This window comes from Cavia porcellus, unplaced genomic scaffold (genome assembly GCF_034190915.1).
Source record: "Cavia porcellus strain 051 isolate PalLab524CR breed Dunkin Hartley unplaced genomic scaffold, mCavPor4.1 scaffold_43, whole genome shotgun sequence".
Classification (NCBI taxonomy): Eukaryota; Metazoa; Chordata; class Mammalia; order Rodentia; family Caviidae; genus Cavia; species Cavia porcellus.
Genome location: NW_026947526.1, coordinates 1,050,547 through 1,067,843, shown reverse-complemented (window position 1 = coordinate 1,067,843; position 17,297 = coordinate 1,050,547). Strand labels below are relative to the sequence as shown.

At 37.8% G+C, this 17,297-nt stretch overlaps 1 protein-coding gene across 1 annotated transcript; it reads left to right on the top strand.

Annotated features, from left to right (window-relative positions):
• Positions 1 to 13,743: 13,743 nt before the first annotated feature.
• Positions 13,744 to 15,928, top strand: LOC134474923 (zinc finger protein 709-like; the record flags this gene model as incomplete). Its single annotated transcript, XM_063244007.1, has 1 exon — positions 13,744 to 15,928. A coding segment is annotated over one exon (1,470 nt), but the record flags the coding sequence as incomplete, so codon positions are not given.
• Positions 15,929 to 17,297: the final 1,369 nt, after the last annotated feature.

Here is a 17,297-nt window from a genome sequence, read left to right as displayed (position 1 = left end):
ACCAATGGGACAACTTATAAGATGGAAAAACAACCCCAGACCACGAAACCATCTTATCTTTGACAAAGGTGCCAAACAGAATCATTGGAAGAAAAGCAGCCTCTTTAATAAATGGTGCTGGAAAAACTGGCTCTATACGTTCTGAATATTATCTTTCAACGTGTATTAAGCTAAGATCAGAATAGATTAAATATCTTATATTAAAACAGAAACATTAAATCTGCTGCAAGATAGAGTAAGTAAAACTATTGAAGACATTGATGTAAGCAAAGACTTTATGAAGAAAACTTGGATTGAACAGCAAAAATCAAAGAGAATTATGTGAGAATCTCACCTTACTGAAAAACTTTTTAACAGCAAGAGAAATCACTAACGGAGTGAAAAGATAACCCACAACATGGGAGAGAATGTTTGCCAACTGTTCCTCAGACAAAGTATTACTATTGAGAGCACGGAAAACTAAAAAATTTCAGTCTTCCCAGATTTAAAGACCCAATCCAAAAATGTGCATCTGAGATGAAATACACAGTTCTCAGATGAAGAAATAGAAACAGCAAATAAATATGTGATAAAAGGCTCTCAATCACTCGTCATTTAACAATTGCAAATTAAATAACACTGATATGTCACCTTGCCCCAGAAAAAATGCCTACTGTCAAGAAATCAAGCAATAAGGAATGCTGGAGGGGTTGTGCGGATAAAAGAACCCTTCTCCATTGTTGGTGGTAAAGCAACCACTGTGGAAATCAGTGTGGAGATTCCACACAAACTAGGTCTACAGGTCCCACTCAACTCAGCTATTCTCCTTCTGGGTATCTACCCAAAAGAATAAAAATCATCATACAACAGTGTTATATGTGCACCCGTTTATAGCAGCACAGTTTGTGGTAGCCAGATCTTGGAAGGAATGCACGACCTCTAGCATGCCAGGCAGGCGCTTAAGCTAACTCTCTGGACCACTTTTTTTACTTTTTAACTTTCAAATAAAATGGGATTGGGAGAAAAAACAAGGACTGAGGTAAAGACTTTCATTGCAAATACCCATCAGACGAGCTGAGGTCAACATTCCAGAAGACAGCCAGCTCCAGAAGCCTTCACCATCTTTCACTGGGGATCCACAGTTACAGGATGGGTTTTTTTTCTGTAATTATTCTTGGTGGGGATGGTAGGCAGGAGAGCAGGAGCCAATCAGTGATGAAGAGGCTGGCTGTAAAAACTGCCCAATCAGGCGGGCCAAGGTAGGCGGTCTCTTCCGGTGTCATGGCGTCAATTGCAAGGTCAGGGCAAAAAAGGGAGCACTAGATGTTTGCTAGACCACTATTTTTTGCTTCTATTCGCTGTGGACTGCTTAGAAAGAACCTGGGAGACCTCCAAACTACGCAATGGTGATGTTATGGGATGGGAGCAGTGAAATGGGGTGGAATCCGGTTGAGACCAGTTAGAAGTGGTTTGAAGGGGCTGGGGGCTTAGCTCATTGGCATAAGTGCCTGCCTTGAAAGCAGGCAGTCATGAGTTCGATCCCCTGTACGGATAAAAAGGAAAAAGACAAATAGAAAAAAAAAAAAAAAAAACAAGTGGTGAGAAGCAGCTGTGCTGTCTAGAGCCGGTGTGCTTAGCCTCAGACCCTGAGGTCCTCTAGTGCTAGCAGTGAGTCATCCTCTGTCCCTTTTACCTCTAGCTGGGGCCAGGACAGTTCTGGGTCCCTAGAATGCTGTTGCCACTGTGATACCACCAGGCCACAATGCTATTTTTGAAATCGCCTGCTGCCCTTGCTCCTCCAACAGTCTGGGCCCAGGAAGGGGCATGAGGAGACCCTGATTCCGATGTGGTTTCAAGCTGCGTGCAGCTGTAATAAGCTAGGTCTCTGCTCTCATTCCTGTAAGCAACAGATCTGAAAGCCAGAAGTTTATAAATGTCTGTGATGCAGGACCTCATAGCCACAACTGCTCTCCTTAAACTTATGCATTTATGTATTTTGTGATTGCCTAAATTTATACTATGTTCTCGTATTTCCATGCTCATGATAGGTGGAGGCAAAGATTCTGCGAATTCAAAGATGTGTAGTGATGTGCCTCAGTGGAGGAAGGCTTCCCAAACAGCAGATGAACTGCTGTGTATTATACATAACAATGCAAAGAATTTCTGAACATACTTTATGTGACACATGTGCTCATAGACGATGTTTGGGAGAACAGCCATAGAGGTTTAAATTTTGAGAAAAAGGAAGCAGATATAAATGTGTCATCAAGGGCAGGGTAAAGTGTGTTTACTAAGGACAAATTCCAGAAAGAGCTGCCTGTTAAATTCTCATTGAAAAATTCCTGAATGTAGACATTTGCATGAACATATACACATGATATCCTTCTGAATGGAAAGGAATATGGGTGTCATCTCCGAATTAACAGGTGACTTAATAGCTTGGTTGATCATATACATTGTTGAAATATGCAAATGCTCTGCAATGGACTTTACTAAGTGGTGTAAAGGAGATGCCATAAATTGAAATTGTGCGTGGATATAAGTAGTTTAGTTATGAAGGGTTTTCTGCTTAGGGTGGATCAGACGAGCATGGAAAGGATGTGGAAATGACTGGCAGGATGCAGTGTGCCAATAGCAGGATATAAAACAGAGAGGGTCTTCCCTGAAAGTCAGGTAGTTCTTAGGGTAAGTATGAAGATAAAGTTGGCTTATGATTTCTTCCTTGAGGTGAAAAACACCAGCTCTGGTAAGAATCAGTATTCCACATCCTTGTCAACCCATGAATTCTGTGTTCTTCACTTGAGATCTAATTTTGATTATCCCAGTGTCATGAAGGTGAACTTTGAATTTTTTTTGTAACAGGGATCAAACTCATGATCTCAAGTTTGCTAGGTAGGTGTTCATGCTGCTGAGCTAAATACCCAGCTTTGAAAATGTGTTCTGTATACTATGTATGATATCAACATTGTTCCCCAGAAAATGTTGAATATTGTGGAATTTTTCTATATTGTATGGATATAACTTTTAAAGCAAACCAAAGGTGTCATATGCAGTTACTTTTCAAGTTTCACATTGTCTGTGGGGTGTCTCAGTCAGGGTTTCTATATTTCAGACAGCTCTGAAACTTAGGCTAGCCCCAAACTCAAGGAAGTTCTCCTGTATCAGCCTCCCAAGATATATTTCTTATATCTGAATGGAGAGTGATCACTTGGTGACACTGAGCTATAATTTGAAACTTGTACCTGGTTTCATTGTTTATACATTTTTTACATACATCAGTTTTCCATGAACATTTGAGTTATTAATTATGTATCATATTTGATATTATTTATGTTTTGTTCTATGAAACCAAATTTAAATATCAAAATGCTGCTTAAGTATATTAAGAACAAAGGACTCAGTGGCCTAAATGAGATTTGAAGAGATATCATTGTTAGCACATCAAAGTGATTCATGAGAAATTTGTCCACCTCTGTGCTTTATGGATGCTGGTCCTGCAGGCTCTCACTATGAGCTCTGCTTTTGAGACAGTGCACAGGGACTCTTGCAGTGACTCAGCATAAGAATCAGTGCTCCTATTTGGCTGTTACATTAGCTGTGAGTTGCAATAGAGCATTAAATTTGCTGTCTCAAAAAATGTGTCTATACCAAAAATTAATCCCCAAGATGTGGAATTAAGATTTGAAGAAATCAGTCTCCATTCAGCTGTTTTGTTTGGTTTTATTTGCTTAGTTTAGTTTTGTTTTATGGAGACAAGTTTTCTCTATGTATATCAGGTAGATTTGAACCCTTTATGGAGTGCAGAATTGCCCTAACCTCAAAGCAACAGTCCTGTCTCAGCGTATTGCATGTGGGATTATAGATATGTGTGTTTTTACCCTAGAAAATATTGAGGCTTGTAACTTAGCTGTGTTGTAGCTTGGCATAATAGATGCCATCTTGAGCTTTGCATTTAACTAGTGCCCTGTATTTCACTCAGAAAAATGGAAAATCACACAGGGTATAAGTCTCAGGAGAAAAGCAAAATGAGCTGTACCCAAAGAAAAAAATTAACCTGCTCAACAAAAGAAGCAGAATACAGTTTTCATCCAAAAATTATTATAAGATTCTAGCTAAATGATTTCCAACTGGATCTTTTTGTGATTTTATTTTTTAAAACATCTTCAACTTTCCAGTTCAGAGCCTCTTGTTTAGATCCTGAAATGGGGGTAGGGGTTCTGTATACAAGTGGTCCTGAGACCAGCTAATGAAATTCCACATTTCTCAATTGGGTTGCTTGGCTTCCTATATTATTGTTCACAAACTCACCTCAAGCTGCAGAAACCTTACTGACACAAGCAAACCTCAGGATTAAATGACAGTGCTCCTGAAATGAAAGAATAGTAGTGAAAAGGAGAAGAGAAAGAAGACAAACGCCATGTGCTATAACGCCCACCTCTTTTCTCCAGCAGTGAAGAGGCTGAAACAGGAGAATGGCCATGTATTCAAAGACAGCCTAACCTACATAGTGAGTGCAAGGCTCGCCAGAACTCCAAAGTGAGACTATGTCTTTAAATCAGAAAACTAATATTAAAAAAAAAGCAACGAAGTAGACAGAAAGACTATTGAAAACAAACAATAATAGAGCTGAGTGAATTTTGAGTTATGTAAAATGGGAATTATTGAATGATGCTGCAGAGGAAAGAAGGCCATGTAGTGGCATCCAGGAGGCAGTGACAAACACAGACTTAGGAATGGCACATATTGTGCTACAGGATAACAGTGACCTCCTTCCTCCAATACATTTGCAGTTCACTAGACTGAGGACTTCTAAAAGCTCATGGAAATGTTCAACTCAGGGAAAACAAGCAGCTTGAAATTCAGGCTTTGGAACAATGCCTTTAGCAGACATTTCATATTTAAATTGAGATAAAAGAAATATAATCTTGCCCTGTTTGATATCAAATGCATCAAGTTTAACAGCTCAGAACATTGAGAAATGAAGTCATAAACCAAAAGAAGTTCAAAAATTTTCTTAAAAAAAAAGAGAAGAATAGCCCTGAATTTTCAGGAGTGGTATTCAGTGTTTTGGCCACAGTCATATTGTCACGGGTCATTTATACAGGATAGTCACAATGTGGGCAAAGTGTGTGTCTCAGACTACAATCAACCTATAAGCTTATAGCTGCTTAAAAATATTATTCATCAGGGGAACAAATCAGCCAGAAAAGGTATGGGGAAAGAGCCAAGGCATTTTGTGGGAATAATAGTCCAGTTGATCTGGTCATTGAATATGGTAATTGATGCCCATCTAAACTTCCTGGAGGAGGTGATGGTAACTTTAGTACATTTCAAGCTGTTGTTTTTCTCTTCAGGAGTATGTAAACATGGTCACTGCATGTTCACCTTCAGGTCTGGCTTTTTTCAGCTTTTCTTGTAGCAGTGATTGTTGTATAATTTTTTGCATTGACTATTTGAGGTTCCAGTTCCTCTCTGATTGTATATCAATTTCTGTCTACATTGACATCCTTTGCTAAAAATCACAGTACTATTTGAATGAATAAAGTGAAATATTCATTAATACTGGCCAGGGATTTAGCTCAGGAGGCAGAAACACGAGCCTGGAAAGTGCTAGGTTGTAACATTGATCCCTGATACCTAAAAAGGAAAGTAATTTAAACCACAAGGAAAGAAAATAATTTCATTTGTGAAAATGTAGGTTTACAAAATTTATAACTAAATATGTCAATGGCAAATTAAACATTGTTAATAGTCATATTTAGTATCTAAAGTTGTTGGGGCTGGGGATTGAGCTCAGTGATACAAGGAGAGCCTGGAGAGCACAAGGTCATGAGTTGAATCCCTCATAAAGAAAAAAAATCACAGTTTTTAACGATGCAGTGCTATGAGTACATTTATTGAAACTGATACTTGGTATTTAATAGCTCAATGTTTCTTTTATGGTCTATGAAATACCTCCAGATAGCATGGCAATTACAGTGAATGATATACTGATCCCTGTGGGATTTCTATTTTCTGAGTTGTTTTCATTTTTGTTTTCCCATATACTTGAAAGTTGAAAATGTTGGCTGGTGCTACGTAGAAAAGCTGATAATCATTTTTTCAATTTAATGATATATTTCCCTATATTCATTAAGAACATTTTATTTCCTACAGTTACTCCAAGTCAAATTGATAAACAATTCTTAAATTTACAGGCAGCTGAGTTAGTTAGAAATGGAGGCAACCATACCATGATATAGTGGAATGAATTTCCTGACCTTCTATATCTGGTATGAGTTTGCAAGAACGCAAGAATGAATTTTAGGAACAACAGAGTTGAAGAGCAGAATATATTTCCTGAGAGAAAGAAAGTGAAAGTATTTTGCTCTAAATAGGATATTTTGGAAGTGGAGGTGGGACCAGGGGACTTTTACCTTTAAGTCATTTTCCTCTCCCCTATTCAACCTACCTGTGGCCAGAAAAGTATCTCAATCAACTACTTGCATATCAGCAATGCCACCTTTAAGCCCCACCCAAGTCAAAAACTATATGTGTGCTGCCCACACATTTCCAGAAAAAAAAGCCAGACCCCCAGTGGTCATGGGGTTGTCTCCATGGTCTTAGAATAAAGGCCATTTTGACTTTATATTCTCTTCTTTACTACACCAAAAATCCTATCAGAAAGCTTCTGTCTGAGAGAAACAGGAGGGATTCAGAGCCAGTAATAAAGGACTCTGATTTATAGAATAAAATCATGTGGTGTGTGTGATAGCTCGGACCCCAGCATAAAACCCAATGAAGCAAGAATTTAAAATTTGGGGAGCAAAGGCTTTATTTTAGGCCAGGCCTGGTGATGCCATCTCAGGGAGCCAACTTGGAGACTGTGTGCCTTACAGCTATAAAGGTTGGGTTATAAAGCTGAAAACCACAGGAATGTTGTGAACTTTGACCCAGTTTGATAACTTTCTTGTAGTTAAACATTTCTTAGGGACAGTACATTGTACTGCAGATAGGCTGAAGGGGGGGGGGGGATAACAAGAAACTAAAACTTACGTCTTTACTGGAGATGGAATTTTATTCTCTATTTAAATGGCACATATAGAACAGGAAGGGGGCACATTGGTTAGAACTAGGTTACAACAGTGAGATAGGTTTAAAGTGGGTTAGATTACTGAGGTTACTAAGGAGGTAAATTAGCACAATAGAGAAGCTGAATACAAGAAATGTAAAAGTGGCCTTTTATTTAAAGAATGTGGAGAGGAGACCACAGCCACCAAGGCTCCCCTTCTACTGGATTAACTATGGGGTTATGTGATTCTAGTGACCTTTATAGAGTAAAATCATGTGGTGAGATGAGTTTAAGGTGGGGAAAAATTGGAACTCACAATGCAGATGGGCATAAGACTGGACAGAGCTATGGTAGCCAATAAGATTATAAGTTCATGTAAAGTTGATTAAATTGGGAACAAAGTGGGAAGGGAGTGTCATAGAAAGCAGGAATTCTTAGGCAGCAGTGACTTTTCCCTTAGGGTTTTGGGAGGGTGACTCATGAGTTCATCAGGATGATAGGAAATATTTAAAATGTCCGTCTTTAGGATAAGGATCCTTTTCTTTGAATGGTGACTCCTAACCTCAGAGTGCTATGGAACTATTTAGAATATCAGTCTTTAGGATATGGATGAATTTGCTTATCATTTGTCTTGAGACTTGGCCCATAGCATGAGGTGTCATAGTAGATACCATAACCAAAACCAAAATTACAAAACCAAAACCATAACCAAAATTACAGATAGTTGCCCATAGTTGCACGGTATCTGGTCTCCTGCAAAGACTCCTTGGAGGACCTAGCCCTGCCTCGTGCCAATACTATTTAAATAACTCAGGTGCCTGTAACAGTACTGCTTGGAAAATTGATTACAGATGTCTTGTGCTTAGGGTGATTGATCTGGGGATGACAGTGTGCAATGTATATACCAGTGTTGCCCCCTGGTTGAAATGTTTTGAAATTTAATTTTAGTTGATGTGTTCTTTTTTCACTGAAATAGAATGGATTTGAAAATTGAAAGCCTGAGGTAAAGCTCTTCAGTACAAACACTCCTTTGGTCGAGCTGAGTTCACCACTGTAGAGGAATGGCAGCTCCAGAAGTCTCTGCACTATAGTCTATCATTTGGGATCCTCTCTTGCAGGGAGGGATTTCATTCCCTGTTGATTCTTGACTCAGAAGGAGAGGCATAGAGCATGGGTCAATCAGTGATGAAGGGGCAGGCTATATGAATTGTCCAATCAGGTGTTCCATTGCTGGCTGTGACTTCTGTCTTTTCTGGTATCTCAGCATGATTTATCTGTTCTGCATACAACAGTGGTAGCAAAATGCTTGCTGGATCTCACTTAGTACTTTTGATGTCCTGTGGCCTGATTAGCAAAGAACCTGAGAGATCCTGGAGCCATGGAATGGTGAAGTTGTGGATGAGAGTCCCGAAATAGTGTAGATTGGGTGAAACCAATTACAAGGATTTAGGAGTAGTTCCGGTGTCTGGAGCCCCAGGTATTTAGTTAGCTTTAGCTCCTGAGGTCCTCCAGCATTGGCCATGGGTCATTTACTGTCCCTTTTGCCTCTTGCTGTTGGCAAGGTGATTTGGGGTCCCCAGAACCCTGGCCTCACTATGACAGCAGCAGACTCAAGTATCATCTTTGAAATACACTGCTGGCCTGGTACCTCCACCATCTTAGGCATTGGAAGGAGCTTGGGAAGACACTGGCTATGATGCTTTTTGTAGCTTGTAGAGCAGGAATGAGCTAGATCTATGCTCTCTTTCCTCAGAGTAGCAGATCTGGAATGTCTGAGGTTTATTAATGTCTGTAATGCAGGGCCTCATAGCCACAATGGCTCAACTTAAACTTGGGCATTTTTGTATTTATAATGATCTCCTAAATTTATGTTCTCTTATTTCCATCCTCAGGACAGGTAGTGACAAAGGTCCTGAGAATTCAGAGATTTGTAGTAGTGTGCGTCATTGGAGAAAGGCTTCCCAAACACCTGGTGAACTCCTGTGTATTATACAGATCAGTGCAAATTATTTCTGAACATACTTAATTATTTAGGTGGCACCACTGCTCACAGACTAGGTTTGTGGGAACAGCCATAGAGTTTTGAAGTCTGAGAAAAGTGAAGCAAATATGAAGTTTTATCAAGGCCAGGGTAAAAGTTTGTGAAGGACAAATTCCAGAAAGCGCTACCTGTTAAATTCTCGTCGAAAAATGCTGAAATTTAGGCATTTGCATGGACATATACTCGTGATATCCTTCTGAATGCAAAAGAATATAAGTGTCATCTCTGAATTAAGAGCTGATTTAATAGCTTGGTTGTTCATAGTTTAAATATGGAAATGCCCTGCAATGGACTTGTCTAAGTGGTGTAAAGGAGGAGCCATAAATAGAAATTTTTCAGTGATATCAAAAGTTAGGCATGAAGGGTTTTCTGCTTAGGATGGAACAGAGGAGTGTGGAAAGGATGTGGAAGTGACTGACAGGATTTAGGAAGCAAATAGCAGGACATACAACAGAGAAGGTCTTCACTGAAAGTCAGGTAGTTCTTAGAGTAAGTATGAAGTTAAAGTTGGGTTCTGATTGCTTCATTGAGGTGATCAACACCAGCTCTGGCAACAATCAGTATTACACATCCCTGTCAACCTATGAATTTTGTGTTTCATACTTGAGATCTAATTTTGATTATCTCTACTTATGCCCCAGTGTCATGAAGTTGAGATTTGAGTATTTTTGTAGCAAGGATCGAACTCATGATCTATGCTTTCCAGGCAGGCGGTCATGCCAGTAAGCTAAATACTCAACTATGAACATGTTTTCTGTGTAGTATGGAAGATATCCACATTGTTTCTCAGAAAGTGTTGAGTACTGTTGGAGTTTTTCTGTATTGTATGGCTATAATTTTTTAAAACAAACCAAAGCTGTTTTATGCAGTCACTTTTTAGATTTCACATTGTATTTGAGGTGTCTCAGTCAGGGTTTGAATATTTTAGACAGCTTTGTAACTTTAGGATAGCCCCAAGTTCAAGGAAGAACTCCATCACCAGCCTCCCAAGATATATTTCTTATATCTGAATTGAAAGTGATCACTTGGTGACAGTGAGGTATAATTTACAGCTTGGGCCTGGTTTCATTTTATATACATATTTTTAAAATATAGCTGTTTTCCACTAACATTTGAGTTATTATTTATGTACCATATTTGATGTTATTTATGTTTTGTTCTATGAAACCAAATTCATATTTCAAAATGCTGCTTAACTATATTAAGAACAAAGTACTCACTGTTCTAAATGAGATTTGAAGATACATCTTCCATAGTCTATCAAAGTGATTGATGAGACTTTTTTCTTTTTTTAAATTTTGAAATAGATAACATATAACAGAACAAGGCAGAATAAGCCCAACTAAGATCATACAGTGAAATTGGTACACAACTTCACAACAGCTTACTGGGATAACAGTAGTAGGTATCACAGTATATTTCATTATCTTTTTAATAGTTTTTCTTTCAAGCACGTATATCAAAATGAGATGAAATACAGAACATTATAGAACTCATCAAAACAGAATATTGAATAGAGCAGTACCATTAATCAGAATAGAGCCAAACAGTAATAAAAATATTTGCCTTCAAAGAGATAGTAGAAGGAAGTCCCCCTTATTTGCTATGGACTAACCCTAACTTCCCAGGAGATGCTCAGATTTCTGGTTCATTTGCTAATGGGGTTGGGTGGGGGGTAGGGGAGTGACAGGAGTAGAGGGTTAGGGGAGATGGGATATTTGACTCTAGGTGGTGCATCAGTAGGTTCACTATTGCTTAGTAGGGAGACAGGATGGTGTTTGGTTTCACAGCATCCTAAGTTCCAATGTTGCATGTATCTCAGGAGCTGCTGCTGGTTCTCCCCTGGAAGGACTGCAGTTTGTAGACTGCCACTGCTCACCAGGGAGGGCAGGTGCTTGCCTGGCTTCCCAATGTCCTAAGTTCCAACATGGCATGGATCTCAGGAGCTGCAGCTGGTTCTCCCCCTGGAAGGGCTGCAGTCGGCCAGACCACCACCACTTACCAGGGAGTGGTGGTGCTTGCTTGGCTTCCCAGTGTCCTAAGTTCCAATATTGCATGGATCTCAGGAGCTGCTGCTGGTTTTCCCCCTGGAAGGGCTGCAGTCTGCCAAACCACCACCGCTGACCAGGGAGAGGAATTGCTTGCTTGGCTTACCAGTCAATTGATGAGATATTTATTTGCCTCTGTGCTTTTTGGTTGCTGGTCCTGCAGGCTTCTCACTGTGAGCTCTACTTTAGAGACAGTGCACAGGGAATCTTGCAGTGACTCAGCACAAGAATCAGTGCTCCTATTTGCCTGTTACATTAGCAGTGAGTTAAAATCTAGCATCAAATTTGCTGTCTTCAAAAATGTGTATATACACAAAATTAATGACAAAGACATGGATTTAATTTGAAGAAATCAGTCTTCATTCAGCTGTTTATTTGGTTTTATTAGTTTAGTTTTGTTTTGTTTTATTGAGAGAAGCTTTCTGTATGTATATTAGCTGGATTTGAACACCCTATGGAGCCTAGAATTGCCCTGACTCACCGAAACCATCTTGGCTCAGTCTTTTGAGTGCTGGGATTATAGATATGCACCACCACACTTTGCTTTTGATTCAGATTTGTAGGAGAGAGTTTAAGATATCCGAAACCTGGGGTCTCAATCTTCCTTTGAGAAATATATGTATGATCCTTTAGGAGGCGTTAATCTTTGAGGATGTGGTCGTGAACTTCAGCAATGAAGAGTGGAGTTTGCTGAGTCCATCCCAAAAGAACCTCTACAGAGATGTGATGGGTGAAACTTTTAGCAACATGATTGCGATAGGTAAGGATGAAATCTTTTTGTCACTCATGCTGTCAGAATATTGTTTGTTGCTCATCAGTGCTGTTTCATTAAAAAGAACATGAAAATATTTTTAAAACTCCCTCAGATCTGGACATGTTATATCATATATCTAAACAAAACCTATTAATTTGTATATATTACTCTAATGAGTCCTGGTATTTCTATGTCTACAATTCAGGAGGACTTGGGGATATCCAGGAAGCTGAAAAAGAATGCAAAATTTACTGGAGATACTTAAGGTAATCCGCACTCACAAGGAGAAGGAATGTTCCTGAGTAATTAGTGAGTCAGCAGAAAAATGACCACCATTCAATTTAATGTCAATAATATTCTCTGAAGATATATAAGCTAGGGTATGTATAATGAGTGAATTAAATCATGGAAATGTATGACATTGCATATAGATGTATACAAAAGGCATACACTTTGAGTTATGACATTCTGCCTTCAGTTTTTGTACCAATATACATGTGAATGGAACACATTCATTATCTAACAATTTTTTGTACCAATATATACATGTGAATGCAACACATTCATTATCTATAAATTGCTAAGATTGCAATAGAATTTGAAATAAAACTGAGTGCTCATGTTTCCAAGCCATGTTCTAGAGAATCAGCCATTCTAATTAAAATTCTTAGTAGGCTGGTGGAATGTTAGTGCACTCATTTTGCATATCAGTGTGCAGTTGTCTCTGGAAATTGATCCCCTCATACTTGTCTTGGTTATATTTTTAAAATCTCAAAATATGCATAAAATACTGATACATGCTTACTCATTTACAAAGCAGATAAAGTTATAATAGATCAGGCCTTGAAGAAGCTTAGCTATCTATCACTGGATTTGTGGAGAAGGAAAATGTTAATAGACTCTCTGTGATTGTGCATTCTTGTAAATCCAGCACACTATGAATCAGATTTTGCAGAATGGCAAATCCAAGTTCAAACTTCAAAGCTTAATGATCAATGAAAATCTCTTAAAACAGATTTTAAAAAGCTATAGATTTTATGCTAATACCTGTTGTTCATTTCCAGCCTGGAAAAGAAAAAATGTGTTATATAATGACAAAAAATAAATAATATAATGTCATTTGCCATAAGAAACAGATGGGCCTTTCCCCCAGCAATTGAGTGAAATAGCTCAGCTATAAAACCTAAAAGGTCACAGGGTTTCTTTTAGATAAGAAACCAAAATAAAAATTGTGGAATGAAGTGAAAGAGAATTAATAGAGAAAAGACTGACCATATGAAAAAGGGAACTACAGGTTAAGGACAGAAGCGAGATTGTGATGGGGAAACATATCAGAATGATCTGTCTGTGATACACATAAGTGCCCATGCCCAAAGAGAAGCTAAATATTCTGCATTTCATAAGGTACTACCTTTTAAGATTTCCAAATGTGTACCAGTCTTTTGGGAATGGCTGTTTTCAACATATCTTACAAAGCCATTCTGTTGCTTCATGGTCAGAATTTCTTAGGCATTAAAAACAGAACTTGACATTAATGCAGTCATTAAACCGACACCCATTTCACTGTGAATTTTTCTTTTTTTTTTAATTTAATGTAAGGAAAGATTAAACGAAACAAAATAAGTAGAAATAATACTAATTTCAAAGTGAAAATGAACAGTAAGAAATCACAAGACGATGATTACATATGCTGCTCATAGAAATAGTTAATCAAATACAAAAGTGAAACATATGAAATAGGGATTCAAAAAGCAAGACTGCAAACAGTTTTGTTCAACTCTCCAACAAAAGCTTAATATGGTTATCAATCCGATATATGATTTTTTTTCTTTACAGAAATGACAAGCTAGGGAAATCCTATGGACATACATCTTGGAATCAGTGTAAAGAAATATTCCTTTGTACTGCAGGAGGTAATGTGAATGTGAAAGAAACAGAAACACCCAATGTTCAGATCCATGAAAAATATTGCAGTGGGGGGAAACCCTATGTATGCAAGCAATGTGGGAAAGGTTTTACCAAACACGGACATTGTAAGGAACATGAAAGAATTCACAGAGGAGAGAGACCCTACATATGTAATCAGTGTGGGAAAGCTTTTACAACACATACATATTGTCAAGTACATAAAAGTCTTCACTCTGGAGAAAAATGTTATAAATGTAAGCACTGTGAGAAAGCTTTCGGCACACGTACTTATTGTGTAATCCATGAAAAACTTCACACTGAGCAGAAATTGCATATATGTAAGAAATGTGGGAAAGCTTTTAGAAGCAACATTCATTGTCAAATACATGGAAATGTTCACACTGGAGAGAAACCATATGTATGTAAGCAATGTGGGAAAGGTTTTAACACACAGGGAAATTGTAAGAAGCATGAAAGAATTCACACTGGAGAGAAACCTTATGTATGTAAGCAATGTGGGAAAGCTTTTATGACACAAGGACATTGTAAGGAACATGAGAGAATTCACACTGGTGAGAAACCCTATGTATGTAAGCAATGTGGGAAAGCTTTTACCAAACACGGACATTGTAAGGAACATGAAAGAATTCACACTGGAGAGAAACACTATGTATGTCAGCAATGTGGGAAAGCTTTCAACACAAGGGGAGGTTGTAAGAAACATGAAAGAATTCACACTGGAGAGAAACCATATGTATGTAAGCAATGTGGGAAAGATTTTTACACACGTGCACATTGTAAGAGACATGAAAGAATTCACACTGGAGAGAAACCCTATGTATGTAAGCAGTGTGGAAAAGGTTTCACCATATCTGGACATTGTAAGCAACATGAAAGAATTCACAGTGCAGCGAAACCATATGTATGTAAGCAATGTGGGAAAGCTTTTAACACACAGACAGATTGCAAGAAACATGAAAGAATTCACACTGGAGACAAATCTTATGTATGTAAGCAATGTGGGAAAGCTTTTAACACACATAGATATTGTAAGGAACATGAAAGAATTCACACTGGAGAGAGACCTTATGTATGTAAGCAATGTGGGAAACCTTTTAACACAAGGGGAGGTTGTAAGAAACATGAAAGAATTCACACTGGAGAGAAACCATTTGTATGTAAGGAATGTGGGAAAGCTTTTAACACACGTGCACATTGTAGGATTCATGAAAGAATTCACACTGGAGAGAAACCCTTTGTATGTAAGCAGTGTGGAAAAGGTTTTACCAATTCTGGAAATTGTAAGAAACATGAAAGAATTCACACTGGAGAGAAACCCTATGTATGTAAGCAATGTGGAAAAGGTTTTACAACTTCTGGAAATTGTAAGAAACATGAAAGAATTCACACTGGAGAGAAAACATATGTATAAGCAATGTGGGAAAGTTTTTACCCTACATGGACATTGTAAGCAAGAAGAAAGTTCACATTCAAGATAAAACCAGTGTATATAAGCATCATGAGAATGATTTGAGCACACATATATATTGCATAATGCATGAAAATCTTCAAACTTGGCAGCAAAATTATATATGTAAGTAATTTGGTAAAGGTTTCAGCAGAAATGCTCATTGTCCAATACATGAAAAAATTTACACTGTTGAGAAAGCCTGTGTATGTGAAGAATGTGGGAAAGCTTTCACCACACATGGATACTGTAAAATACATCAATGACTTCACACTGGTGAGAAACCCAATGTATATAACAATGTGGCAAAGCTTTTACTGCATACAGTCATTGCAAAACACATGAAAGAATTCACACTGGGAAGAACCACTGGCTGTGTAAGCAAATGGAGACACTCTCAGCAGCCAGATTGTAAGTGAAATTCATGAAAAAACTCACACTAGAGATAAATCCTATGCGTTATGGGAATACTCTCAGCACACATGATCATTGTTACATATCTGAAAGAACTCACTGGGTAGAGATCCTATGTGGATTAACAATGTGAGAAATATGGCAATCCATGTTTGTTGTTAAATACATAGAAAAAGTATCACTCCTCAGACAGTTTAGATCTAAGTTTACTTTAAAAATCCCAAGGAGACCTGAAGAAATAACCAATACAGAAGTTTGATGTGAATATTTCTTCATAAATGTTCCAGAAATGACAAATCTGTGATGGAGCTCTACTCGAGTGCACATGTTGTATGGTTTTCAGTTAACCACTTGTACCTCTTTAGATTTTTTTAAAATGTCTTGGTGCTTCAACATGACATCTTGTAATTAAACATGGTAAACTGAAATGGGCTTTTAACTTTCTTTTTTTTTTTTTTTTTGGTCTTTTTCATTTTTATCCGTACCAGGGATCGAACTCACGGCTGCCTGCTTGCAAGGCAGGTGCTTATGCCGCTGAGCTAAACCCCCAGCCTTAACTTTCAAGTATGGATAGTTTCTATGTACTTAATATTTTGTCTTTAAAATTGAATTTTTATTTTTTTGGTAAATTTCAATGTTTATTTAAAGAGATAAAACAGAAAAAAGTGGAGAAATAATACAGAATTTCAGAAAAATAAACAATAAGAAATCACTAGTTGATTAGTTACATATTGTCATCTTAGGAGTAGTTCAAGTTACAAAATAAAGCATACAAAGTGATATTCAAATAATGACACTGCCAACAGTTCACCTCAATGATCCAACAAAAACTTATTAATATGCTTATCTGTCCTTCACACTTGTTTTATTTCTTAAAGAGGGTAAGATTAAACATGACAAAACAGAACAGAACAGTTCCTAAGAAAACAAGTTAAGGAAACACAGACTTCAAAGCACATCCACTGGAGATGTTCACTGTCTATCTTACTGTCTCTAGTTTTCTTCTGAATAGTTGTCCCCATCTAGAATGCATTGAATATATACTGAAGGTCATAGAACTAATCAAACAATTACAGGATGATGTAGGCTTTTTCAGTCTTAAAACTGATTTTGGGGAAGTCGATAATGACTACCACAATGTCTCTCATTCTCTTCATAGTAGCTGTCTTTATCTTTGTGTATGCTGAAATTGAACATCAGAGAATAGACTAATATCACTCTCAACAGTGAATAATAGCATCTTGAGAAGGAGAAAGGTGAGGAATTGCCTAAAAAAAGAAGCAAAGGGCATTGTTAAAAGTGTATCAGGATTTAAAAGTTACCGTAGACTTATTGCTCTGGTTAGTTTGATTATATTTTTTTCCAGCCTGTCTACTCACATTAGATTTGAGGGCACAGAGAGATAACACAAAAAATAGCAGGTTATACCATGGTAACTATCCTTAATTACCTATTAACTTAAACTGAAACTCTGTATTACTTGCATTGTCTTCTATGTCTGATCTTCTTTGAAGCTTTAGTTTGTTTGAATGCTATTTGGCCTTGACTGATTTTATTCACATTTGGTATGCTTGCTTGTACCAAGTCCAAGAGTAGAGGCAACTACTGTGAAGGTGACAAGATGTAAAATACGT